Source organism: Sceloporus occidentalis, unplaced genomic scaffold (assembly GCF_023333645.1).
Source record: "Sceloporus occidentalis isolate IW3139 unplaced genomic scaffold, rSceOcc1.0.p SCAF_1, whole genome shotgun sequence".
NCBI lineage: Eukaryota > Metazoa > Chordata > Lepidosauria > Squamata > Phrynosomatidae > Sceloporus > Sceloporus occidentalis.
This window is the reverse complement of record NW_028316981.1, coordinates 282,307,427-282,334,673: the sequence shown is the minus strand read 5'-3', so window position 1 is coordinate 282,334,673 and position 27,247 is coordinate 282,307,427. Positions and strand designations below refer to the sequence as shown.

At 39.0% G+C, this 27,247-nt stretch overlaps 3 protein-coding genes across 4 annotated transcripts in view; 1 reads left to right on the top strand and 2 right to left on the bottom strand.

Moving 5' to 3' along the window:
• Positions 1-824, bottom strand: part of CENPK (centromere protein K) — a 33,587-nt gene extending 32,763 nt beyond the window's left edge. The window contains exon 1 of the mRNA XM_089495147.1: positions 655-824. Coding sequence (XP_089351273.1) covers positions 655-657 — 3 coding nt within the window. The 5' untranslated portion in view covers positions 658-824. The remainder of the gene's footprint in view (positions 1-654) is intronic.
• LOC149323989 (peptidylprolyl isomerase domain and WD repeat-containing protein 1) lies at positions 813-16,018 on the top strand. 2 transcript variants are annotated; one of them, XM_089495135.1, is made up of 11 exons: positions 813-904; positions 3,960-4,062; positions 4,761-4,861; positions 5,038-5,158; positions 5,662-6,109; positions 7,643-7,833; positions 9,324-9,513; positions 10,559-10,740; positions 12,755-12,836; positions 14,490-14,672; positions 15,720-16,018. In XM_089495135.1, exons 1-11 carry the CDS (start codon positions 829-831, stop codon positions 15,861-15,863), a joined length of 1,821 nt encoding a protein of 606 aa, XP_089351261.1. In that variant the 5' UTR covers positions 813-828; the 3' UTR covers positions 15,864-16,018. The 2 variants fall into 2 exon arrangements, with proteins under 2 accessions (XP_089351261.1, XP_089351256.1); XM_089495130.1 differs by having other exon boundaries at positions 820-1,084.
• Positions 16,019-17,234: 1,216 nt separating this feature from the next.
• TRIM23 (tripartite motif containing 23) overlaps positions 17,235-27,247 on the bottom strand; it is a 39,011-nt gene continuing 28,998 nt past the window's right edge. Inside the window, exon 11 of the mRNA XM_089495119.1 lies at positions 17,235-26,110. Coding sequence (XP_089351245.1) covers positions 25,931-26,110 — 180 coding nt within the window. The 3' untranslated portion in view covers positions 17,235-25,930. The remainder of the gene's footprint in view (positions 26,111-27,247) is intronic.

Here is a 27,247-nt window from a genome sequence, read left to right as displayed (position 1 = left end):
AGTGTATATCTATATCTATCTATATATATATATATATAGAATGCTTATATATATAGAGAGAGTGTGTGTAGTATATATATATAATGTTGGCATATATATATATAGAGAGAGAGAATGCTTATATATATATATGTAGAGAGAGAGTGCGTGCGTATATATATATATATATATATTATAGAATGCTGGCATATATAGAGACACAGAGAAAGAGAAAGTGTGTGTGTGTATATATATATATATATATAGAGAGAGAGAGAGAATGCTGATATATATATATATATATAGAGAGAGAGAGAGAGAGCGTGCATATATATATATATTATAGAATGCTGGCATATATAGAGACAGAGAGAGAGAAAGTGTGTGTGTGTGTGTGTATATATATATATATATAGAGAGAGAGAGAGAGAATGCTGATATATATTTATATACATATATATATATATGTGTGTGTATAGAAAGTGTGTGTGTGTGCATCTATATATATACATACATATATATATATATATATATATATTTGTATGTATTGGCAGATGACCACTCGAAGAAATACTGTTACAGGTAAGCAACCTGTCCATATATATACACAGAGAGAGAGAGAGAGATTAACAATACCAACATACATCTCTATCTATACCTCTTACTCAGTCTTACCATGGTGCCTCTTCTTGCCCCACAAAATGGCCGCCTCCTCCTCCCGCTGCCTTTCAAAGCGGCGGCCTCCGCGTTCTCATTGGCTGCTGGCGAAGAGGGGGCGGGGCAAGCGTAACCCTGACGTCAGCGCCCGCTCAGGCTTCAGAGTGGCGGCCGTCGCGGGGCACGTGACGTATGGAACAAGATGGCGGGCGCGGAATTGGCGCTGTGGCTTCAGAGTGGCCGCCGTCGCGGGGATGTGACGCAAAAGGCAAGATGGCGGGGGTGGAATCGCAGAGGAAGCGGAGGCACCGCGAGGAAGAAGAAGGAGAGGCGAAGGAAGATGGAGCGAAGTCTGAGGGAGAAGGAAGGGAGGAGGAGGAGGAGGAGGAGGAAGAGCGCTGGGTGGGGCCTCTGCCCGGGGAAGCGGTGCGAGTGAAGAGGAGGAAAGGTAAACGGCAGGGAGATGTCAGAGCAAAGAGGGTCTGGTCAGAGTAGGCTATACAGCTGGAGAGAGTCCGCTTCCTCAGATGCATTTGCAGATGATGATGATGATGATGATGATGCAGAGAGACCTTGCGGCCCCTTTGAGGCTGACTGAAAGGAGGAAGTGGGCAGCAGGAGCTTCCTCAGATGCCTTTGGATAGACAGTCACAGTATATGTAGTTATGCAGTGATTGCAATGGGAGGACGCCACGGAAGAAAAGCTACAGACACTCCTGTAAAGTCATTCCATATACTCTGTTTGCAGGCATATTGCTGTATTTTAACGCTCAAAGCACTACGCCACACATAGACACATACACACTGTATAGCAGCGGTTCCCAAAACTGAGCCCTTTAAGAGATTGTGGGCTTCAGCTCCCAGAAGCCTCAGCCATGTTGGCCATTAGTCTGGGATTCTGGGAGCTGAAGTCCAAAGTCCCTTAGAGCACAGTTTGGGGATCACTGCTGTGTGTTTGTGTCCCTATTTGATTTGAGGCTACTTCCTCAGATGCATGGGATAGATGCATGACTGTGCCCCATGCATCTGAGAAAGTAAGTTCAAGTCTACGAAAGCTCATGCTGTCAACTTCTCTCTCTCTCTGTTAGTCTCAAAATGGCTGCAAGATACTTTTGTATACTGATTTTCCAGACTAACACAGCTCTGTATTTGAATTATACTGTCTTTACACTCTGTATTTTATTAGGTATTTGGTTGTATTTTTCTGATGAACTTACTTTCATTAAAATGCCTTGTTGGCTTGCAGTATACTTAAGGAACTCTGAGCAAGACAAATGCTTAAAATTGGACTTTACTAGCAACAGACCCTTGACTGAACCTACATCTAAAGTATTCCTTCCATTTGTCCATTGTGCTAAAACTGAGGGAAAAACCCTTTCAGCATTTGCGTTGTGACCTCAAGCAGCCCATTGCCTGACACATTTGCAGCCCTTTTCCCCTCCAAGAAACAAACACAGACTGAGCTCTGGGGGCAAGTCTTGTCTGCTGCTTGGGGAAAAAGAGCTTTAGAAAGATCCAACCCATCCCGCTATTTGCAGCAAGGACAGGCTGCTAAGTAGACACGTCTCTCAAAGGGGAGCAGCAAATGTGTTACTCCACATGTTTCTTACTCATGTTTAAAATGGAAGACGTTTTGGAATTGCTCCTGGACAGAAGATTGAAATGTAGGACATGTCCTGGAAAATGAGGACGTCTGGTCACCCTGTCCAGGATGTGCAGTTGTCCTTGGGAGACCTACTTTGCTGATTGGGGCTTATTCCCAAGTAAATGGCATTGTTAGTGTGCCATGGATTTAATCCACATTCATTGTGAGTGTCGGGGGGCTATCTGTGTTGCCCAGTTATTTAATTTCATTTCATTTCTATGCCATCTTTCTCCCAGTGAGGGACCCAAGGTGACTCACAGCTACAATTGTGTAAAAACTTTACAATAAGCACACAGCCTGTATAAAAGCCTCCCAGACATGATTATATCTGATGCTTGCTGTGGACATCTCAGTGGTGTCTTAGGACTCCTCTCCCCTTGGTTCCTCCTGCTGGCATGAGGTGGGCTGCTGGCACTACAGAATTAAATCTCTTACGGAATGCTGGGTCTATGGAATTCTGGGGTTTGTAGTTTGTTGTGGCTCCCAAGCTCTCTGTGGCTGCATCTCCACTGCAGAATTCATGCATTTTGAAACTGCTTTAGATGCTATGAATGCTATGGAATTTTCTGAGTATTTAGTCTTCTCTGTCAGAGAGCTCTGGTGCCAAAATAAACAACAAACGCCAGGGGTCCACTGGATGGACCCATGACAGTTAAAGCTGGTGTTAAACTGTATTAATTCTTCAGTCTGGCAGCAACCTGAGAGAGAAAAAGCTAAATATCTCAGAAAGCTACAAATCCAGTGTTCCATAGGATAGAGTAATGGCAGTTAAAAACATGTCAGACTGCCTTAATTCTGCAGTGTAGATGCAGCCATGGTCTATATCAAACTATGGGCCCGAACAGATAGGCCAAAATAAAGCTGCTTTAGGTCTCTTTGGAGGTATGCTCTTTAAATCATGCATGCGTCCTAAAAGATCAGAAGCCATGCTCCAGGCCTAAGGACTAGCGCGCAGCTTTGGTGCAACTTCTTGCCTCTTAAGATGTGTGTGTTGTTTAAACAGCATACCTCCAAAGTGACCCAAAACAGCTTTATTTTGGTCTGTCTGTTCGGGCCTTATATTTCACAATAGTGATAAGAAAATTAACTTATGCCCATGTACACTTATTTAGAAGCAAATCCCATTCAGATCAGTAGAGTTTAATTGTTTGAGTTAGCATGTCAGTTAAATGTGGCAAAACTTTCTGATAAAAACACTGCTAATCTGACATAACTAGGAGCTCATTTCTTGATCTGCCATCTATCTTTGCTGGTGTTCTGGGACAACCTAGCATTCATGATTTGTAACTGTTACACACTAAAACATTCACTAGAATGATGGTCATGTCAAAATTTGATTTATGCCTTCAGCTGTGTATTCCTGGTTTAAACCCAGATTTTCCCCCTTCTGTATTCTTAATGTCCTGTGTAGTTTTATTTGCTTCATTGTTCATACTACACTTTTTGAGATTTGTAAATCTTTGTACTGCAGATTATTACATTTAAATCCCACATTCAGAACTCCAGTTTTGTTTGAAAACAGAAATATGAAGTATGTAGGAATGTTTAAATTGCTGTAAGTGTGTACCAGTATCCTAGGCACTAGTTTGGACAAATATGGTAAACGTTGGTCTGAACTGCTGCCCCTCAAACTTTAGCTTGGTGATTTATATTGTTCTTCTTCTTAATATATTCATAGTTCTTGAATTCGAACATGTCTATCTGGATAATCTTCCCAGTGCTTCAATGTATGAGCGCAGTTATATGCACAGAGATGTCATCACACACGTAGTGTGTACTAAGTAAGTTGTTTGTTTGTTTCTTGTGATAATACATGGAGAGTGCCTCTGAAAAATATATTGCTGTTGTAGGGTGGATTTTTCTTCTTGGCTAAGGCTGTAGCTTATCAGAGTTGTGTTCTACTTCTGAGAGTTGTTCAGAAGTGCCATATAACTGTGTGGACCATTGCACAAAACTCTACAGAGCGCCATGCTCATTAGAGGGATGGGGATAGTTCATGTTATGATACTCTTTGAAGGTATTCCAAGTGAACTTAAAAGTACAGTCAACCCTTGGTATCTATGGAAGATCTGTTCCGGAAATAACAAAATACATGGATGTTCAAGTTCCATTGTCCCCAGTAGCAGCGTGTGCTTCCATCCTTTTTAGAGAGGAGCCATGACCATCAAAATTGTAGATTATTTTCCTTTGGTGTTCCCATAAGACTCTTGGAGGATGCTACGTCCCATAAACATCTGTTATAAGAAGCAGCTAATCACCTCATATTCCCAGTGGTGCCACTACTTCTACTCTGTTTTTTCATTTGTTTGTTTCTCTTACTTCCTAGATCTTGCTTAGAAATCCAAGTAAGCTTCCTCATTATATTCATCCCTGAACTTTGTGCTAAACAGTTATGCTACCTGGAAACTAGTATAACCGATTTAAACTACCATCTTGAAATCTTTACCCATGCTGTTGTTTTTATTTGCTTGTGCTATAGGACTGATTTTGTAATTACAGCCAGCCATGATGGACATGTCAAATTCTGGAAGAAAGTGGAAGAAGGAATTGAATTTGTTAAACATTTTCGTAGTCATTTGAGTAAGTTACTGTGTTTCTACCCTAAACATCTGTATCTCCAGCTTTAATATGTGAGGTAGACCCACCTTAAAGATTTCATGCTCAAATAGCAGTTAATATTTTGTTCAATAATTTTCATGAAGAAATAGAATTTATTTTCTTGAAATAGATCATTTCCTTTGATTTAATCACAACAGGTGTTATTGAGAGCATTGCAGCAAGTGCAGAAGGAGCATTGTGCTGCTCTGTAGGGGATGATAAAGCAATGAAGGTTTTTGATGTGGTGAATTTTGATATGATCAATATGCTCAAACTTGGGTAAGTCACTTTCACTCTTCCTGGGATTTCCAGTTGCTTTAAGATGTTTTTGCATAAGCATTGTTTAGGGAAAAAAATAGAAATGAAATATATTGAATATTGAAATATGATGAAAAAAATCTTATGAAAATAGTGCAACACAACTGCTCCTTACTTTAAAATTGCAATTAACTATTGAAGTTGAATTCCTTGAGAAAAGGCATATTACAGAAGCCACTCTTAACGCTTTAGGGATGAAGAATATATTGCCTTCCAAATATTGTTGGAATCTTAATTCACAACAGCCCCAATCTGCATGGCCAGTCAGGATTAGTGAGAACTATAGGAAATCAGTATCTAGGCAGGCACTAATCTACTAAAGTAACCAACAGATATCAGCTGTGTTTCTATAATCTTTTTCTGTATTTTTCAATTACTACTGGTCTTTTTAATTTATTTAAATGAAGGTTTTGATTTGTAATTCTAAATCATGCTAATCTGATCGTTTTTAAATTAAATTCTAGCTATCACCCAGGCCAGTGTGAGTGGGTATATTGCCCAGGAGATGCTATATCTTCAGTAGCTGCATCTGAAAAAAGTACTGGGAGAATATTTATATACGATGGACGAGGAAACAATCAACCACTCCATGTTTTTGATAAACTCCATACATCTCCTCTTACACAAATACGACTGAACTCTGTCTATAAAGTCATAGTATCATCTGACAAGTCTGGAATGATTGAATACTGGACTGGACCTCCTCATGAATACAAATTTCCTAAAAATGTGAACTGGGAATATAAAACGGATACTGATCTGTATGAATTTGCTAAATGTAAAGCATACCCGACCAGTATGTGTTTCTCTCCTGATGGCAGAAAAATGGCTACTATTGGCTCTGACCGAAAAGTCAGAATTTTCAGATTCTTGACAGGGAAGCTTATGAGGGTCTTCGATGAATCTTTGAGTGTAAGTTTTATTCTGTTTCGCTATTCATTTATTTGCCAGAACTTATCAAACTTTAAAATTGTTTCAGATATGAAATTTTCTGCATACATATATTCAGAAACATTTAAAGTTTTTTTTTTAAAAAAATTACGTGCCTTAAAACAGTGTGCCAGTGATCCTCAATAAAGACTCCGATAAAAAATTTAGATTGTAAGCCTGAGGGCAGGGAACTGTCTAATTAATCATTTGTAAGCTGCTCTGAGAGCCTTTGTGGCTGAAGAGCGGGGTATAAATACTCCAAATAAATAAATAAATAAATAAAATGCCACTGTTAGACTTAACATTCGGGGAAACTTAGGTCCCATCCACACTGCAGAAATAATCCAGTTTGAGACCACCTTAACTGCCTTGGCTCAATGCTAGGGAATTGTGGGAACTGTAGTTTTGTGAGACATTTAGCTTTCGTGAGCCAGGGCAGTTAAAGTGGTATCAAATTGGATTATTTCTGTAGTGTGGATTGGACCTTAGTCTCTAGTCCCAGCAGTTCTTAAACTGTGGTCCGGAGACCCCTGGGAGGCAGCAGTGTCTTCAAGAGGGATCTGAAGGGCGTCAGGGGCTTGCTTGCCTTCCATTGCCACTTTCTCCCACAGTTTGGGCATATATGGAGGCATCAGATACAGTGGAGGGAAGGAGCCCAGGTGGGTGGCCTGGGCAAATGACCAGGAGCAGAGCCCTTTCCCTCCTTCCCTTTGTTGGGCTCACTTGCCCTCCCTGCTTCTTTCTCCTGCGGCTATAGTGCACATGGAGCAAAAGGCACCCCCAGCTGTCCTAAGTCAATGTGCATAGGAAGAACAGTATTAGATGCACTTTAGGCAGACATTTACTCCAGTCAGCCAGGACTAGGTTGGCAACTGTCAGCCATGACTTTTTCTTCAGCAGACCATGGAATGATTTGCCAAAAGAGATCCGACAGCTGAATACACTGTCTGAATTTAAAAGAGTTTTAAAGACCAGTCTCTTCTGGCTGGCTTATCCAGATGATTTTTAAATTGTGAATTTTAAATAATAAATTTAAAACGTGGATTGTTCTAATATGTGTATATCTTATTTGTCCTTTTGTTGTGTATTTTAACTGTTAAATATCTTGTGTTCATTTAACTGTTAAATATCTTGTGTAGCAACAAATAATATTTCAAGGGGGTCCTTGGAAAAGGAAAGGTTAAGAATCATTACTTTGATCTGGGAGTTCAAGTAGACCACAAGTTGAATATGAGTCAACAGTGTGATGCAGCAGCTAACAAGGCCAATGCAATTTTAGGATGCATCAGTAGAAATATAGTGTCTAGATCAAGGGACGTAATAGTGCCGCTCTATTCTGCTCTGGTCAGTCCCCACCTGGAATATTGTGTCCAGTTCTTATCAGAGATGCATCTGAGGAAGTCGACTGAAGTCTACAAAAGCTCATGCTGCCATCATATACTGTGTATTTGATGGCTGATACAAAATCCAATTCAACTTATATACATATTATGGGAAGGTGTCTTGTTTCTGTAGATGTTTACTGAGCTGCAGCAGATGAGACAACAACTTCCAGACATGGAGTTTGGACGCCGTATGGCTGTGGAACGGGAGTTGGAAAAAGTTGATGCTGTACGGTTAATTAACATCATTTTTGATGAAACTGGACACTTTGTACTTTATGGAACAATGCTGGGAATTAAGGTCATCAACGTGGAAACAAACCGGTAAGTATTTTTTACACAGGGCTAGATCCGTTAGTATAGGAACACACATTCACTTGTACAGTGAAAATTAGCCCTCTCCTTCCCTCTGTACCCTTTGAAGCTGTTTTGGGGTGCACATGAGAGCCCGCTGAGAGGAGGCAGTATTTCATATACCCTTAAATTTGAGTATTGTATTATTTATTAAAATATTTCTTACCTACCCTATACCAGAGGATCTCTGGGTGGACTACAGATAAAATTAATTTTAAACAATTTAAATTAAAAATAATGAGACTAAAATAATTGAGTAAAACATATCAACACTTTAATAGTTAAAGCATAAACAGTTTAAAACTTCCAGAGAATTGTGCAAAATCCTTAGACCCCACATTTTAAATTGGGTCAAGAAAAAAGCCAGCAGCAGCACCTAACAGGCCTCCACATGAGGGCTGTCCCACAATTGCTTCACTGTAAAATAGAAGACCCTTTTACAAGTTCTCACAAAGTGTTCAGCTCTCACTGGGGAGACAGAGAGGACAGCACCTCCAGCAGACCTCAATAAGGCAGTTATGAGGAGAGGCACTCCTTCAGCTGCTCATCCATGATAAACTACTGTCACTTCAGCTCAGCCATGGAGTTGATTTGAGATGAACAATTTAGGGCATTAAGATTTTGTTAAACTTGATTTGTACCTTGCTAAGCGATTTAGATCTTTAAAAGTTAAAACCATCACCTGCAATTCAGATCAAAAGCACATTGGCAACCAATGCATTTAAAATCAGAGCCATATGGCTAATTTACATCTTCATTTTGCACTAGATGAAGCTTGTATGTCATCTTCAAGGGCAGCCCCATCTAGAGAAGACTGCAGTCATCTGGTCAGGAAGCTTCCACCGCATGAATTATTATGGCTAACTTTATTCATCATATGCATTTAGCTGGCTGAAGGACCTGGTTGTTAACAGGCCAATATGTTTAAGATGACATGAAATGATTCTCATTTGTTAACTTGATTAGTGACATTTAATCTACTGACAGCATGTATGTCATTATTCTTACTAGTTGAAATAAATATAATTATTTGGCTTTTAAAAATTGTGTCAGTAATTGTTCGACAAAAACATAAGTCTGCTGAAATATTTCAGAGCAGCATACCTCTACATCTGCTGTATTCTTATTACTTACATTATAAATTTTCACCAAATACAGCTGAAGAAGTAGACTTAAATCTATGAAAGCTCATGCTACCAACTTCTTTCTTTCAGTTATTCTCAAAGGTGGTACAAGATCTCTCTACATCCTTGCAAATCTGCTATAAAATTTACCAAGAACACAAATGGAAAGAAAAAAACCCCCGTCTTCATTTAGCCATGTATTTGGGAAGCTCAGCCATGTTATGTGGGGAGCAGCAACCTAACAGAACTACGTGTTTTTGATTCAAGAGTAGCAGATTACACAATGACTTTGAAACTGAATAATGGTAAATGTGCATTTTTGTTTCCTGTGTGCAGATGTGTTAGAATCCTAGGCAAACAGGAGAATATCAGAATTATGCAGCTGGCTCTGTTCCAGGGTGTAGCAAAGAAACATCGTGCTGCAGTTACTGTAGAGATGAAAGCATCTGATAATCCGGTTCTCCAGAATATCCAAGCAGATCCAACTATAATTTGCACTGCATTTAAAAAAAACAGATTTTATATGGTAAGTTTATTCTTTCCAGTTGAATTAGCCATTTTTCCTCCCTAAACAGTTAATATTGGGTCATGGGGTATCCCATCATGTCCCAAGGTCTTTAGAGGTAAAATTAGATCACCATTTCACTTTTCCTTTTGGCTTTTTCTCCAGGTTAAAGTTCCATGACATTTTAAGCCTTTCTTCACAAGAAACTCTGTTCTGGTCATTTTATCTTATCTCCAATTTAACCTAGCATTTTTGAAATGAGGGAACCAGTGTTTTGAATGTGGTTGCCACAAACCCATTTATAGTACCATGATAATTTACTCTTCTATTTTTAGTCTTCCTCCTTATAATTCTTAACATTAAATTTCATTTAAAAACTTGCTGCCATAGCACATTGAAGCATTTTATTATGTTCTCTTTCATAACCTTTTGTTCTGTTAGGATCTTGCCCACAAATGGACACAACCAGTTCATTGTCCAAAAGGGAATATCTTTTTCTAGACTATGGGCAGGACTAAGAACAGTGTACCAGTACTTCTTTGGTTAAAGCAGTTGCAGTTACAAAAGCTGCAAATGCAGAGGAAAACTGCAAAGATAACTCAGGGTTGGTGGGCGAGGGAAATCCTTTAAAAACAAACTCCTGAAAAATTATCCACTTCCAGGGCCATTTGGGGGTTGCACCTGCCCTTCCCTGTAAACACTGAGTAGTTTAAAGAGGTACATTCAGCCCACAGTCCACTTGTTCCACACCCCTAAACAAAAGATATTATATAGATTCAGTCAAGGAAAGCATGTAACTTTCCTTTCGGGAGAGAGAGTTTTGAGAGGCAATATGTAGACTGCCTTCCAATATTTAAAAAGATACTAGAAGGACAGTTGGACAATAGTTAATTGAGAGTTACAAGAATGCAGAAATTTGATTAATTCAGCAACAGAATAAACTGGCTGGGGAGTTTAGCTATGGGACAACACTTCTTGGGATATTTTAGGGTATGATTGCTAGATATGTCTAGTATGGTAAGTTTATTAATAAAAGAAACAAGGGTGCTACTGTCTCCTCCTCCAGTTTACCAAGCGTGAACCAGAAGACACCAAGAGTGCAGATTCTGATAGAGATGTGTTTAATGAGAAGCCATCTAAAGAAGAGGTCATGGCAGCCACCCAAGCAGAAGGGCCCAAAAGGGTATCTGATAGTGCCATTATTCACACAAGCATGGGAGATATTCATGTCAAACTCTTTCCTGTTGAGTATGTATAAGAATTGTTTTCTACTTACTTTAGTTTTGGTAAAGAACTTTCTGTGATTGCTTATTATCTAAAAATAGTTAAATTCAACATAGTTAATGGCTCTATACCTGTTGCATTACTTTATCTCTGCTGTCCTCATATTTGCTCTCTGGTGTAGCCTATACATTGATAGATGGATACATATTGAAGATCAGGGAAGATAATACATCATTGAGGCACACATTTTCCCAGTATGAGATTATCAAAACCTAACTTCAGGTATTTGGGCTGATACCCTGTTCAGTGTTGCAAGCCAGACTTGTGACATTTTAAAATTTTAAATTCATGTTGTCCCCAAAAAACCACCTTAGATGCCAGGCTGCACCACCAATATAGGGATTTCTGAATTGCTGAGGAGCAGGACAGGGAGGGAAAAAACAAAGCATGTTGCAAAACAGCTGTTACAGGGGTCCCTGTGGCATTTCACTCACTACCCCACTCTTCAGTGTCACAGAAATCCTATGTTGGTGGATTCTGAGGTGAGTTTTGGTGGGTCACATCAGGAAATATAGCTACAACTATGGAATTTTAGGAAATATAGCTACAACTATGGGATTTTTATAATTGTAATTGTATTTTTGATCCTGGAGCTTGCCCTAGATTTTTAGAGATCAGTTGGCATCTGCTCCTTCTGCCTCAGAAATTAACAGCATTAATGGGTACTACAGTCAGCCCTCTTCATAGGCGGGCTTGCCTTCCGTGGCTTTGACCTTCCACAGAAGGCAAACCCCATTAGAAGTGCATCCTGTGAGCCATTGTGAGCATGCGCCTCATTATTTCCTATGGGGCTTGAGCATATGCTCATTTTTCCATGTGCGGGGGATCCGTTTGGGAGTCCGGAACGGATCCCTCACATATAGGCAGGGCAGATTGTATACATAGTTGAAGCATGGAATTCATTACTGCAAGCAGTAGTGATGGATCCCAGCTTAGATGGGATTTAAAAGGGGAATGGACAAACTGTTGAATGGACAAAATAAGGTTTTCTTTGGCTGTTAATCATGAGAGCAATATTTTAGCTTCAGCACCAGAGACAGCATGCAGCATGAATACATGATGCTGTCATACTCATGTTTTCCAGTAACTATTGGTAGTATGCCTTTCACCATCAATGGGAAATACAACTGGAAGTTGCTTTCATGCTCATGTCCTGCTTAGTTGTTTTCAATAGACATCTGGTTGATCACTGTGAGAATACTATGCTGGACTACATAGGCCTTGGGTTTAATCCAGAAGAGGAGAAAGGCCAGCCCCCAAGCACTACATACCAGTTTTTCAGTTTCCTGGTTCCTTCCGACTCTAAAACTAAAACAAACAAACAAACAAAAAAATTTCTGGCTTTTTTTGGGTGGGGGGATTGTATAGTGGACCAAAAATGGAAGGGAAAAAAAAAACTACCTGCAAGAGCAGCAGTTTAACTCCACTAAGCCTGCAACACTACCTCTGTGGTGAATTAGGCCTCTGCCAGTGGACATACGGGTTTTGAAGCCCCTGTTCATGGCCAAAAATACACATCTGTCCAGTGGCATGAAAGAGTAAATTTGTAATAGGGACCTTCTAAGATATTTTTATATTAGTTTGGCAATATGAGGCTGGAAAAAAATTCTAAAAATGAGAACAGGCTGGAGGAATGAATTTTCCTTAATTATTAACCTGCTTCTACCTTATACATGCTTTGAGAGTCATTCTTCCATTAGCATTGTCGAGTGGGGTGCATCCCGGACCAGGGACCCTATATATTGGTGATACACCACCATTACTTTCATGTAGCCAAGGCTGGCCCAAAACTGTGACTGGAAATGATGCTATTTCTCTTCCTGTGTGCCAGGAAGATCCAGTGGATGCAAAAAGGGCTGACACCCCCATGCCTATGCCTACCTCTGGTCTAATCTTTCAGATCTTTCATTTTGTTTTTATGCCTTATTCCAAACATGAATGTAATACATTATACTAACATTGAAGGTCTCCATTACAGGTGTCCTAAAACAGTGGAAAATTTCTGTGTACATAGCAGGAACAGTTACTACAATAGTCACACCTTTCACCGCATCATAAAGGTAAATGATGTCTGATAATCTTTTATAGCATTTTAACACTATCTTTTTGCTCAATTTATTTTAGATTATTTTGTCTACATAAATATTGTTGCAATAGCTTTGATTTGTCTGTCTCAGAATGGTTTAGGGCATGATACATAGAGCTGTTTATTCCTATGGAATTTGTGTTTGAGGAAATGTATGCAGTTTTCTCAATGTACTCAGCATATAGAGATGAAACAGTTGCCACCAACAATGTCATCTTAATATCTTATAAGGTCACTGGCTCTTCTGTTTCATTGTCTCCTGTGGCGGGCTGTGTGTTTTATGAGGTGGGCATCTTGGATCTTGAAATTGTTGAGTAGTAGTTTTCAGCACTACAGTGTCTAGGAAAATAGGGACTTCCTGTAACCAAGAGACTCCCACCACCCAGCTCTTAAAGCGGTACGGCCAACTGTGGAAGGATAGGGGGATGCAATACTCCTCCAGGAAACCTTATCCTACCATGGCACCTGATCCTGCAAAAAAAAACAATCCCCCCATGCCATTTAAGGGACAAGGGACATTTTCATTATGTTTTTGAGTCTTTCTAGGCTATAGGCCACACTTTGCTCACACCTTTATTAGAGGATAAGAAAAAGCTTACCAATTCACAGGTAACTTTTCACTTACTTGAAATTAGCTTACCTTTAATGGTAATATATATATAGTTTATACTTTCCTGGACAGGACTTTCTTGCTTTCATCTGAAAATTCAAATGTGTCTGTTTCTATGATGAGAGGTTGTTCTCCTTCTCATTTCAAAGAGGGAGGCTTATTTCACCATCTCTGGGAATCAATGACTCCTGTATCCTAAGCCAGTATCTTTTGGATCAGGGCAACCTCATCTTCGCTAACAAGCAGTTCTTTAATTGTTTTTAGTAGGTATTCAGTAGGTATTCAACACCCTCAATTCAGTTGTGTGAGTTGAGAAAGTGGCTTATCATTCTCTCATAACAAAATCTTTAACATTAACAGAATTCTGCACTAGACTAAAATTATTCATGGCATGGGGAAAGAGGGACTTTTCTCCCATCTTATAATTATAGAATTTGGCATCACAATGACACTGGTGCCAAATTCAGGAGAAACAAAAGAAAGCATTTGTTCATATATTAATGTACAATATTTGCTGCCACAAGAGGTAATAGCTTCAGCTGAGATGGGATGAGGTTCCGTGGTGTGCCTTCAAGTTGTTTCTGACTTGTGACAACCCCAAGGCAAACCTATCATGGGTTTTTCTTGGCAAGATTCTTCAGTAGGGGTTTGCCATTGCCATCCTCTGAGGATAAGACACTGTGACTCGCCCAAGGTTATCCCGTACATTTACTTGGTTGAGCTATAGGAGGAGGTAGTTATACTTAATGGAAGATAAAATTGCCTGTCACTGCATGCTATCATAGCTACATTCTACCTTCAGGTTCAAAGGAGGCATTGCTTCAAAGTGGATATTGCCCAGGAACATTGGGACAAAGGTATTGTCTTCAAAGCCTGCATTTGGGTTTTGTAGGTTGATTTAGTTTCTGTGATAGGCAGGTTGTTGAATTAAATGGACACTTGGTCCAAAGCAGTAGGGCTTTTTTGTTTGTCCTTAAATTGTCTAAAATGTGGAGGTACAATTTCTTTTCAACGCAGGGCTTCATGATTCAGACTGGTGATCCGACTGGTACTGGAATGGGGGGTGAAAGTATTTGGGGAGGAGAATTTGAGGATGAGTTCCACTCAACATTACGACATGACAGGCCCTACACACTCAGTATGGCTAATGCAGGACCAAACACCAATGGCTCACAGTTCTTCATAACAGTCGTACCAACTGTAAGTAACATATCTGTTATGTCAATAGCCATAACTGAAAAGGAATAATCTCTTTATGAACAGCATGGGCAACTCATGGTGTGCGGAGGAGGGTCCTCATCCTGCCTCTTTGAGATGGATTCTCCCTGCCGTACACTGAGCCCAGAGGCTGATGGTGATAAGCAGCAAGGTGTTTTGAAGGAATTGATTGTGAAAACTGGAACCAGAAGTGAATTGGTAACTTGTAAGCTTTCTGGATATTCTTGAATTATAATTCATATCATCCTCACCATCAGCTAAATTCACTAGAAATGATGGTACTGGCTATCCAACAACATATGGAAAACCACAGTGAGAAACGCAAGCATTTCGACATGCTTCTGAAACCTAAGGCAAGATTAGAGGAAAGTTTCACCCATTTTCATTTTGTGCATTTTCCAGGCTGAGACATGCTTGCTGTTGGTGTTCTCTAGTGACAGAGCCCAAGATACTGTGTAAAGCCAGTAGAACAAATAGCTTTGCCAGTGGTTTACAAGATTGCGTATAGTAAGGCAATGGCTAGCCTGGTGGTGGGTCCCTGAAGATCTCTCCTGCTTCTTGTTCATAATATAGACATCAAGTCCTAACTCCTTGGAAACACTTCAGTCAGGAAGCTGCCAGGCTGCAAAGATAGTGTGGGGGAGCATGCATCATCAGATATAAACACAATGATGATGTAGGATCATGTCCATTCTGCATAGTAAGCGTTCTGTCCAAGAGAAATTTCAGTTTAAACCCAAAGCTGGTTTTTCCTAGAAGGCCAAGAACCTTTCCATATACCACCAGTGTTTTGTAGTTGCCTTATTTTTGTATGTTTTTCCCCATTTGGGTTGAAATGCCTCTACTAAGGCTTAGATGGTACAGTATGAAGTTTAAGCTGAAATACACTGGTATTTTTGGTCTTCCCCTCCCTGTCAGAATTTGTGTACATTCCATAGCTTACAATTACATTGCCATTTTTCCAGTACTATACTGTAGAATTTTAATCATGCTTTTATCTTTCTTTTTCGTTTTAACAAAACTGTATAGCCTTGGCTAGACAACAAGCACAGTGTGTTTGGAAGAGTAACTAAAGGGATGGAAGTTGTTCAGAGAATATCAAATGTGAAAGTAAATCCAAAAACTGACAAACCTTATGAAGATGTCAGTATTATTAATATCACAGTGAAATGAAACATGATTTTTAAGAAACACCATGGACTTCAACTACAATCAGTATCTCAGTATTTCTGCTGTAGAAGGTTTCAGAACAACTTTTCTAATCATGATTTGTTTGGACTGTATTTCTAATGTTTTGTATAAAAAATAAAAATTCCCCTCTTTAAAGAGTTTATTTTGTATTTTCCTAAATATGTATATATTTCACATCTATGAAAACTGTTTTAGTAGCATTCCCCTCACAAAAATATCTAGATGTCTTCCAGTAACAGCAGCATATCCAAAACTGAATAGTGAATTATTTCAGTGCGTAATACAGTCCGCCCTTCACTTACGCAAGGGATCTGTTCTGGACCCCTCTGCGTAAGAGAAAATACGCAGATGCTCAAGCCCCATTCAAACAAATGGGGCTTGTGCCCGCAGTGGTGCAGCAGCTTGTGGTGTGCATGCCACAGGAGAGCGCCCCATTCATGTGAATGGGACGCATCGCCCCTTGCGCAGCTTTGAGCATATGCTCAAAGCTGCATATAACGTGGGTGCACTGTATAGAACAGTGTCTTTCTCAAACCAGCTGTTGCGATCACCATGTCCCTTTCTACTTTTCTGTATTGAGTGGTCCAGACACTGCCACCTCCTACTTGACTCTAGAATTGTGTGCCAGAGCCTAAGTACTTTGACACAAGATCCTACCTGATCTTGGAAACTACACAGAGTTAGGCCTGTACTTGGAAGGGACACTACCAGGAGTTGTGAGCAACTATTAAAGGAGAGCAGTGGCAACCCTCTTAATAAATCTTGCCCTTTAATAGAGTTGTCAAGGGCAAAAGCATGTAAGATTTTTGAAAACATGTATTAGAAATTTCATCTCTCCAATCATTGTAACTAATTTCAAAATAGGAATAAATAATTTCAGTTTTAGTTAAATGAGATGCAGACAAATTTAGGGTAGGAGTACAATGATATTTCTTTAGATATGACATCAAAATGTATTTTCTTGACTCTGTATTCTTGTTATGGACTACATATTGTATGGAAAATAGTTGAGAAGGTCACTGGCAGGATCCCAACTTCTACTACCAAATATCGGGGAGAGGGTGGGTCCATTTGACGATAAATGGATGTCACAGGAAAATCTGATGCATTCAAATTATGTTATGCATTCACATTCATCGTGCAAAAAGTAGCGAATATTGTACACTAGAGGGAATATTATGGCATATGTCTGTGATCAGTTTTTAAAATGCTTACATTTTGGCATTAATTTTATACTTTTCATAATAAAGTAATTGTTTAATTCTGTGCATCATAGTTTTATAACACTGACAAGAATGCAATTCAGAAGATATTAATGGGAGCTACTAAAAAGCAAACCCTAATAGGCAATTTGGAAAGAAAAATGTAAGATTAAAGTTGCTAGTTTTACACATTTGATAGATCAATGTAGAACAATTAAATTACACAAATCTATACCATATACAGCCAAGTCAGGAAATTGTATTTACCTTACGTTATTATTTTTTGAAAAACAGATTAGTTTAGTACAAGAAGGGCATTTTCTTCAACAATGAATTTAAATGCCAAGTTCCAGAAGAATGTTAAAAATGACAATAACTTCATCAGAAAAAAGACACACAGAGACTTTGTTAGAGAACTTTTACTGTTAGGAGTCCAAGGCCCTCTTGAATCCACTCTAGCACAACTGTTATATTACATGCTGTTTCTTTTTGTGAACTATTTTACACATAGTGTCTCTCCAGAGCATGCCATCATGGGGCAATAACTACCCTTTCATTCCCAACCCAGAATCATAAAGGAACTCATTACACACTGTTAAAAGCTAGAGTATATTAAGAAATAAAGCTCTACGTATTGTCACATTTAAAGCAATATGTTAATATACCTTTATAGTCACAATTTGCATTTTAAGTTTCACAGTTAAAACTTGACTATGATCCAATTGTTTACAAACAAGTATTTAGTCAAATACAGTCTGCTCTTAAAAACAGTTTATACTAGCTTTTAGAAAATGGAATTTAAACACACTTTTAAAATTGCAACACATCAGTACACTAACATGAATTTAAAGCTCAATGACATATGAAACAAGCTTAAGTTTATAACAGAAATTATTACATACCTGTACAGTACAAACCAGCTGCTAAATAAATCTGGTAAAACCTGGAACCAAAGAGCTGCAATACCTGTTTTCAGAGTCACTTGAATGTAATTAATACTTATGCAGGCAAACCACACTTGTAAAGGACCTTGACTTTTGTCAGTGTTAAGGAATTAACATGTTTTCCAAACAATTTTTCCTAAAATCAACATTTTAAGTGTTTTATAAAGAGCAAAAGGTCCACAGCTGCAAAGCTAGAATAATCAAAGCCACCGAAGAAGTAAAAATTCACATTTGGCTTTCTGAACTGCTGTGTATCAGGTGAGATCATTTAGCGTAACAGCATTAAAAATAAAATGCCAATGTGTAAGTGGCTTCAGTGAGCATAACAGAATGCCTTCAAATTATTTACACACATAACAGTCTTTCCATTTGAAAGCAGAAAATTTTGCAGGGGTAAAAGACCTCTATTTTTCTTAGGAAACTTATGGCCAGACATTGTAACACGATTTCAATTAAGAGACAAAGAATGCAGAAATCTCTTCATCTAGAAGAGATAGAAGAGACCCTGTACAAGCCTTATATCGGATGGGCAGCATTATTTTTGTGCTTACATTTAGCCTTGAAATTTGTCATAGGCGGCTGTATACTGTATTTGTTCTTCATCCCAGAATGCATGTAAGAAAATCAGTATGCAAAGGAACCTTCTAGCATTTTTGAGAACCTACTTCAACCAAAAAGAGCTAGGCTAACTTCTGTCACTCAAAGGGCCTTCTCTACTGCTGCGCCGAAGTTGTGGAACGACCTGCCGGAAGAGATAAGCCATATCTCCACTCTTACAGACTTCAAAAAGGCTCTTAAGACAGATCTCTTCCGCAGGCCTTCCCAACCTAATAAAATCTAGCTTCTTCCCTTTGTGTATGTTTACGAATATGATCTCAGTTTTGTGATGTATGTCTCTTTGCCTGCCAAATTGTTTTTAATTTTAACTTAATGCTCTATAGCATTTTATTGTTTTAAAACGTTGATTGTTTAATTATAGTTTTAATAATGGGGAGGGGTTGGGAAGGGATCAATTAGTATTTTATTGTATTTCTAATGCATTTTTACTTTTGTAACCTGCCTGGATTCCTAGTGATTGGGCGGGCTATAAATAAATCATCATCATCATCATTATTATTACAGAGAGCATTGGTAGCATGAGCTTTTGTACACTTTGGTCTACTTTCTCAGATTCATGTGGCAGTCATGCATCTACTCCATGTATCTGAGGAAGTAGGCTCAAGTCTATGAAAGTTCATGCTACCAACTTCTCTCCGTTAGTTTCAAAGGTGCAAGATCTCTTTTCATACTGATTTTCCAGACTAACTCAGCCATATTTTTGAATTCTACCTGCATGCAAATGGGAAAATAAAATTGGTAATTTTTTTGTATATCGGCTTAGATGGAACATTTCACTAGCTAGACTGGAGAAGTAGATAGTACTATAATCAGATGCAAAATTGCCAGAAAGAAAGCCTCCTTAAATGTGAAGAGTTTAGCTCCAACTAACCATGTATAGGTTTCACTGCATACCTCCAATGTGTGAGACTGTTTACTCAATTCAGCAGTAAGATATGGTACAGGTGTCTTTTTAGAATAAATATTTTATATCTTCAGCACAAATGCATTGTAGGGAAGGGGTAGGAACCAGGAATAGGTTATAAATGGCTACAACCTACAGACTGCAATTTAGTTTGGTGTGTCACAAGGCTAGCATCTAGTAATTAAGCAGCCCGACTGCAACCCAGTCCATATGTTGAGCACCACAGTAAGTAGAAGGGGTTTTGAGGCCCCTCATTTAACCTGAATGTGGGGCAGACATGCCAGCTCCAAAGATGCACTCCAATTTACATGCTATAGTATTGGATCTGTTTGGCTCAATCATCAGGAGAGATGGACCAAAAGTTCACAGCAAATCTAGCAATACATCTTCAGATGAAAGATCTTGTTACAGAAAGTACTGATTGAAACCAAAGACAAGAAATAGGCTATGGCAGTTGTTCAAAAAAGAAGCAAGAAGCAATTCAGATTGCCTTTTCCCTCCCTTCAAAAAGGAAGTGGGTTTATTCAACATCCTTTGCAGTCTCTAAGCACAATGGGGTACCACCCAGTTTTAGATCTCAAGTGCCTAAATGGTTTTGTAAAGTACAACAATTCAAATAAACACTGCAAAGGCAATTTGCAGCAGGATAATTACCTAGCTCCAATAGCTGAGAGGGAAGCTTGTTGCATGTGCCTAAAGTTGCAAACTGGAGAAGATTCTTTTGCACTGCATTTAGGAAAGCACTACCAATTCAAGACACTTTCCTATGGTTTGTATCAGCTTCATGGGTATTTGAAGAACTATTATGGCAAATCTGACATAGAGCTGAGCAATTTCTTTACCTTTAAAATATATTGTTAACATGCAGACCAGATGGAAAGTGGAAAAATGACAGTACACTGTCATTTTGAATACAACTCCTTTGGAATTTCAAGATTAATTTAATTCTCTTGAAGTGGTTAATGCATTTAGGAGCTAACACAGATCTAGAAGAACCTTGGCTGTTTTTTTCTACAGAGGTGAAAGAGAAAATGCTTAATCCTTGACAGCAGGAGCATCTGCAGATGTTACGCATGTAGCTCAGGTTCAACTGATTTCAACAGTACAGTTCTGTGAGTATGTTTTCACATGTGGCTTCAACTGTTTCTGCAACTACACTCTTTAACAATACAGAGCAACCATCTTTAAGATGTACAGTTGGCAAAGGACTTGATGAAATCTTTCCACTGGTGGATCCACAAAGCAAATTTAATGGCAGGAATATCTTTCCTCAAGTCAGATGGGGCAAGTGTTATTCTGACTGATTGGAGGGCTAGTTGTCAATCAACTACAACTAAAGTCAAATGGAGTTCACCAGAAGGAGAGCACCGTATAATTTTTTTAGAACTGAAGTCAGTTCACCTGGCACTCCTATAATTTATCCAACTGATCAGAGGCAAGCACTTTTAAATAAAGATGGACAATACAACTGTCTGTACTTATGTAACCAAGCAAGGGGTTCAGAGATCTCCTGGCTAATCAAAGAAGCATCCAAGCTCTAAAAGTGGTCAAAGAGAAAAATTAATTCCATTTCAATTACTTATCCGATGGGTAAAAACACAAGCCAATTGTTTGGGAGGGAATATGGTGCTCCCAGGAACAAGGAGCCTCGATCAAGATATTCATACAACTTCATGAGGGATTATGTCCTTTTGCAGCAGCCATTTCTGCAACTTGCAAAATCCACAAATTGTCCTGATTTTATTTCGTTAAGAGCACAACTGATTTGCACTGCACATTACAATGTGTAATGTGCTTTGATGACTTCTTTGTCACTGGGTGCCTATATCTTTTCCCATGACTGTCATTATTATCAAGTATTCTGAACAAGGTTATTCTGGTAGAACTGCCAAGAGGGTGTGGTTTTCACAGTTTCTACAATTAGGAACATTGTACGCCATAGGCAGGCTTTCTCTTATATATTTATTGTCTACAGCACTATATAAATAAAGAATAATAATAATAATACCCTCCACTTTGGCTTCCGTTATGAGTAGATCTGCTACATCAAGAGTAACTGTACAGCCAGATCCATTTTGGCAGAGACTTGGTCCCTTGGAAATTGAATTGCTTGATTTGCAGCTAGTGGGCTACTCTTAATAAAATCAGAGATACTCTATTATTGTCAACTCAGAAATTCTATAATTTGATGTGACAAGCCTTTAGGCAATGGTGACAGCTGAATGGGATATAGCTGAGAAGGTGATTATAAATAATTTTGTTCAAGCCAGTTTTCCATCAAGCCTAATACATTTTAGCAGTTGCTCTGCTATGGTGTTACAAGCAGCTGGCCAAACACTATTCACACATCTGCACATTAAAAGATTTCTGAAGAGGGCAACAATGAAGTGTCCACCAACCATGCACAGGTTTCCATCCTGGGATTTGAAATAATTAAATGTGTGATAATTCAGCCTTTTGAACCTTTAAATGAAGCTTCAGTAAAGCCTTTAACATTAAATGCAGTCTTCTTAGTAGTAAAAACACCAGAGAGAAGAATGTCTGAGCTGTCACCTTTGTCCATCAGCAAGAATTCATAGAAAATATTGTTTAGGTTAGACTCTACATTACTTTTCTGTCAACTGTATTAAAGCCATACTTTCAAAAGCCATACATCTTCTGTCCCAGACAAAAATGGCACATGTTCAGTGTGTAATGTGCAGTAAATATATATTTGGAATGCACAAAACCACTTAGGCACGAGTCTTTCGGTCCTAGAACACTGAGTCACTTGACTTCTTATCAGATGTTGTCTTGTTGGATAAAGGCTTGTATTTACATTACAACTGCACACATAAACCTAAACTGCATCAAGTGTGATTTCATTCAACAAGATCACTGGAAACATTAAAGGCTTATGCATATGGGTTCATTAAACAAGGTCAATGGTGATATCAAAGGTTTACGCACTGTGAGTGCTTCTCTGGAAGACATTTGTAGAGCAGTAGCCAGGAGTAACCCAACAATGTTTATCAAGAAAAACAAATACCTATCAACAAAGCCAACATTTGGCAGAAGAATGCTGCAAACCGCTCTCTAAATAATTAAGCTGGCAGTCATGCCCATCTAGAGTTATATGGACTGAGGTATCTCCCACATGATTGTGAATTGCTTCTCTGCGCTGCCCAGAGAATGACGTACTGATAATTATGAAATAGTCCACCCCCCGCAGGACTAGTGGCTGCAGGAAATACAATCTGTTGTGAATTGCTCTGATGCTTGGGTTATTGCCCTTCTATTAGACTGTATTTTATCAACTGGCTAGGCAAGGCTATATAATGAAACTGAAGGAGGAAAAAGGACTTGAGGGTTAAATAATTGAAGATTACATGACTGAGAGGAGCTTTGAGAGAACACTATATTACTAAGAAAGGGAATTTGCTTTCACACACAACTGCAGTCCCTTAAGATAACACTAGTAATAAAGTCTCCCTACTTCATCCCAGTCATTAATCACTGCTGCCTTAAGTACGGACGTATTAACAACACCACAGTAAAATCGGGATTTGGACTCGGGGCTTTTACTCAACCAGATATGCCCTCTTTCTGAAATGAAATATAGAGAAACCCTTCAAAATGCACACAGCCTTAAATACTTCTGCATAATCTCTACATTAGCAGACTCACAGAAAATTATATCACAGTACAACACAGAACTTTCATATCCGCTATCCTAAAATCACTGCAGGTTCAAACATAAATACAAGTGCTAACTAGTGTCTTAAAGGTTAAAAGGAGAAGAGTTTTACCATATGAAAAGAAACCAGAGTATGTTAATTAGGTTAAATATTATCTTGACCTGCAAAAATACAAGGTATTTGAATAGTTAAGACAACACAAAACCACAAAGTTAACAAGAGGAACTGTTACAATCAAGGTACAAAGCTTTCTCCATTAACACACTATCTAACATTAGGAAAAATAAGCAGAATTGTCTGTAGCCTAAAAGAGATACATGCAGTTTGAATCAAAGCTCTTTCAGTATTCAAGCAGGAATAAAAGCAAGCCATGATGACAAGAGAAACTGTGCTTCTGTTACGAGTCTGTGCAAGAAAAATAGTCCAGATTCCCAAGATTTTTACATTATTTTCCATCACAAAGTACTCAAGATAAAGCATGATTAATTTGTTTCGTAAGAGGAAGTGAAAGGCAATGTGCCATCAGATGAGTAGTTGACTGCAAGGCACAGTGTAGGGCATTCAGGCCACTTGATGAGGTGTCAGCCAGGGAAGGGAAAGGCTTCAGAAAATGCATACAATGCACCTTTATCAAAATCATAAAAATTGTAAGTTTAAGAGAATTTCTATTTTTAATTGCAACCACTGTAATTGGTGGAGACTTCCATTAAGACACATTTAAGGTGACTTGGGAAGTTTACTCTTTCAACCATCCACTCTAAACTGGTGGGGATCAGATTGGCTACCATAAAAGCCTGTTACTTACAACACCAGGAGAAACTTAGAATTTAATTTCACTGCCAGTTTTTTTCCTGCAAAGTGTGGGTTTTCTTCTCTTAAGAACATCCAAATGGGAGGTGAAGAACTGGAAAAATTGAAAGTGAATCTTTAGAGGGGTGTGAGTTGATTTTAGCAGTTTCAATGGGAGGATGGGGATTTATGGAATGCCAGGAAAAGCCATTGGAACAGTAGTAGTAAATAGCCTTCAAGAGCTAAAAGGGGAACTCAGTTTCCAAACAGAATTGTTGGGACAAGTGAAAGAAAAGGCAATAAGGCAACAAAGGGCAGAAGCAGCTTGGGATCTCAAATTCATACCCAATAAAGGGAAGAAAACCAATGAGCCAACCTGAGGTGAGCAACAACTTGTATGTCTCCAACATTCAGAAATCATCTTCACTGATCTGCCTTGCTCTTCTGCTTTTTTCTTGACCAAATGCCACCTGCTTCCTGTCACAATGCAACTGTGTTTAATTTAATTTGCTTTCTTTGGTTTAATTTTGTACAAGACCCCTGCTGTCGTACTGCTATCTTCTTGAAAGGTGGAACATGAGGTATGATTTCCACCCCTCTCAACCATAGCCATTGAACCCCTATTATTTCTCTCTACTGCTGCTCCAGCTCCCACAAAAAGGCCTGTGTTCATCATACCACAAATAATACTTGTACAGGAAATGCACTATTTTGTTTTGTTAAGAATTTTTATCATACAGGGTTTCACTGTTAGGCTCAACAAATACTGCTTCTGATAATTATAACATCTTAAGAAGTCCAACAACAAAGGGGGGGGGGATTTTAAGCAACTAAAAATCCAGCACACCAATTATGGTATCATGCTTATAAAAGGTACACAATGTATTTGTTCAGGCATTACAACTGATGATATACCATAACTCCTTTCATAAAGCAGATCAGCCAAAACAAATAATTCACAGCAGCTTCTCTAACTAACACAAAAAGTGTGCATTTTGTTGACACAATATTTAAAAGTAATATCATTCACAGATACTATGCAATTGACATGGTGCAAAAGAATAAGTGAGTCTCTGATAAGTGCAACCATTTTTTCAATATGTAAAACCTAAGAAATCTTTGTAAAAAACATGTAATTAAGTGAAAGCATAAGAGAGCCTCTCAGAAAAGAAATAAAGAGATCATTCCCCAAACCAAAACAAGTGCTGTGATCTGCTCAAGATACATACTTGAGTTTTGTACTTAAAAGAAGCAAAGCTGTAAAACCAGAAGAGAGGCTAGACAGTTCAGTCCTTGCTGTACTTGCTCATCTTTTGACACATGTTGGCAACTGAACAGTAGAAAAGTTTCTCAAACCCGAGAAACACAGTGGAACCCAATATCTGGCTTCCATGTGCAGCAGGGTTCTATTCATGGAAGGCGTTTCCACCCAATTTTCAGGCATCTCCCCTGACCCCCAGCTTCTAGCATTCACATAATCCTCTAATCCACTGTGAAGCATTTTCAGGAAAGGGGCTGCCACAGGAAGGAGGAGAGAGGAAAGAATGCTTTCACAAGTCTACTCCCATGTACCTCAATCTAAATCCACTCTAAAGTGAATGCAACAAATGCAACTCTGAAAAAAGTAGGTCAAATAAATGCCAACTCCTGAAAGCCCTAGTCTTAACAATGGATTAATCTGTTAACTGGGGAACCTTTTATATTTCATTTTTTAGAACAATCAAGGCACCTTTCCTGCAAATCCACTATGTTACCATAATTTATAGGAGTTACACACTCACTTTACTACACTTTAATAACCATTCCAGCAAAACTGTTAGTGTTTTCTGTAGGAAAAACAGATAAGTTCATCTTAGATACTCAGTCACACAAATAAATTAACAGATCTTCAAGTTTAATGCCTCTCAGTAGGGCCTTAAGCCACATCCAGTACACCTGCAGCTACCAGATGTCTTGACAACCAGTCCAGTCCCTCATACAGTCCCATGCCACTTCGGGCATCGCAACCTTGAATGTACCAGCTACGACCACAGCAGAGTTTGTGAAGACTTAGCAGTTCTGTGATTTCTTCTACAGAAAGTGCCCCTGCTACATCCTGTAAAGAAAAGTGATATATTCATTAAATATGAAGACATGCAGTAATTTGAGTGTGAATGTATTATATTTGAAGAGTTTAGGTCCAAATGTAGGAGTGGTGCTGGCTAAGAGAAGGAAAGGAACAGAAGACAGTGAACTAGAGACAGACCACAGTTTTATTCAATACAACTTAGAACAGAAAGCAACATTACAGAGGCAAGGATCCTGTTTCCGCCAACAAACATCCTTATCAGACGTGTTCAGACCAATTTAGTTGCTGTTGGAAGGTGGAAAGCAATAGAATCTAACAGCTAGAGCTGTTTCCACAACTGCTCTCAAGTACCCATGGGCATGGCAGCACTATCAGAACTTGAGTTGGGCAAACAATGAATAGGCTATATGCTCACTCCTATCTCACTATGGGCTATCAGCTCACTCCCATCACCTAAGGATCCTGGCTGATGTCCTAGTGGCAAATGCAGGAACAGTTGCCTAAGAAACAAAATCCTGCATGGGAAATTAGCATACAGAGGGACTACTTTGGGAAGGCAAAAACTCATGCATCGGGGAAGCCAAGAGTAGTCCTTTACAGTGCTGTCAGCCAGTAGCTAAAACTGGGCTCATAGCAATGTACAATGCAGCTTAAACATAGCTTGACACCATCAGTAAAGTAAGTTATAAACCTCCAAGTGTTGTTGAACTGTAATTCACATCATTCTTCCTAACTGGTTATGCTAGTGTTGTTGAACTGTAATTCACATCATTCTCCTTACTGGTTATGCTGGCCAGGACTGATAGGTTCTGCAGTCAGATAACATCTGGAAAGCCAAAGGTTGCCCACCCTTATCCAACACAGTTAGGAGGAGGCAGCTGGGAAGCTCAGAAACACAATAAGTGGATTTCTGGAGACATGCCTTATTGTCAGTAAATGGATCAAAGGGGAGAAGTTCTCCTTCTGGTCTGCCTAAACATTTCTTCTCCCTCAGGCTACTTTGTGATTGAACTTAAGCTGATCTAAATAAAAAATCAGCTGCACTAAAGAGTGACAAAACTGTGACTTGCATGTGACATTGTGTCTACCCCTACAGTACATAAGAAGGCTCTCTCAATGGAAATGGGATTCAATCTTTACTGAAATGTGATGGCCAAACCATCA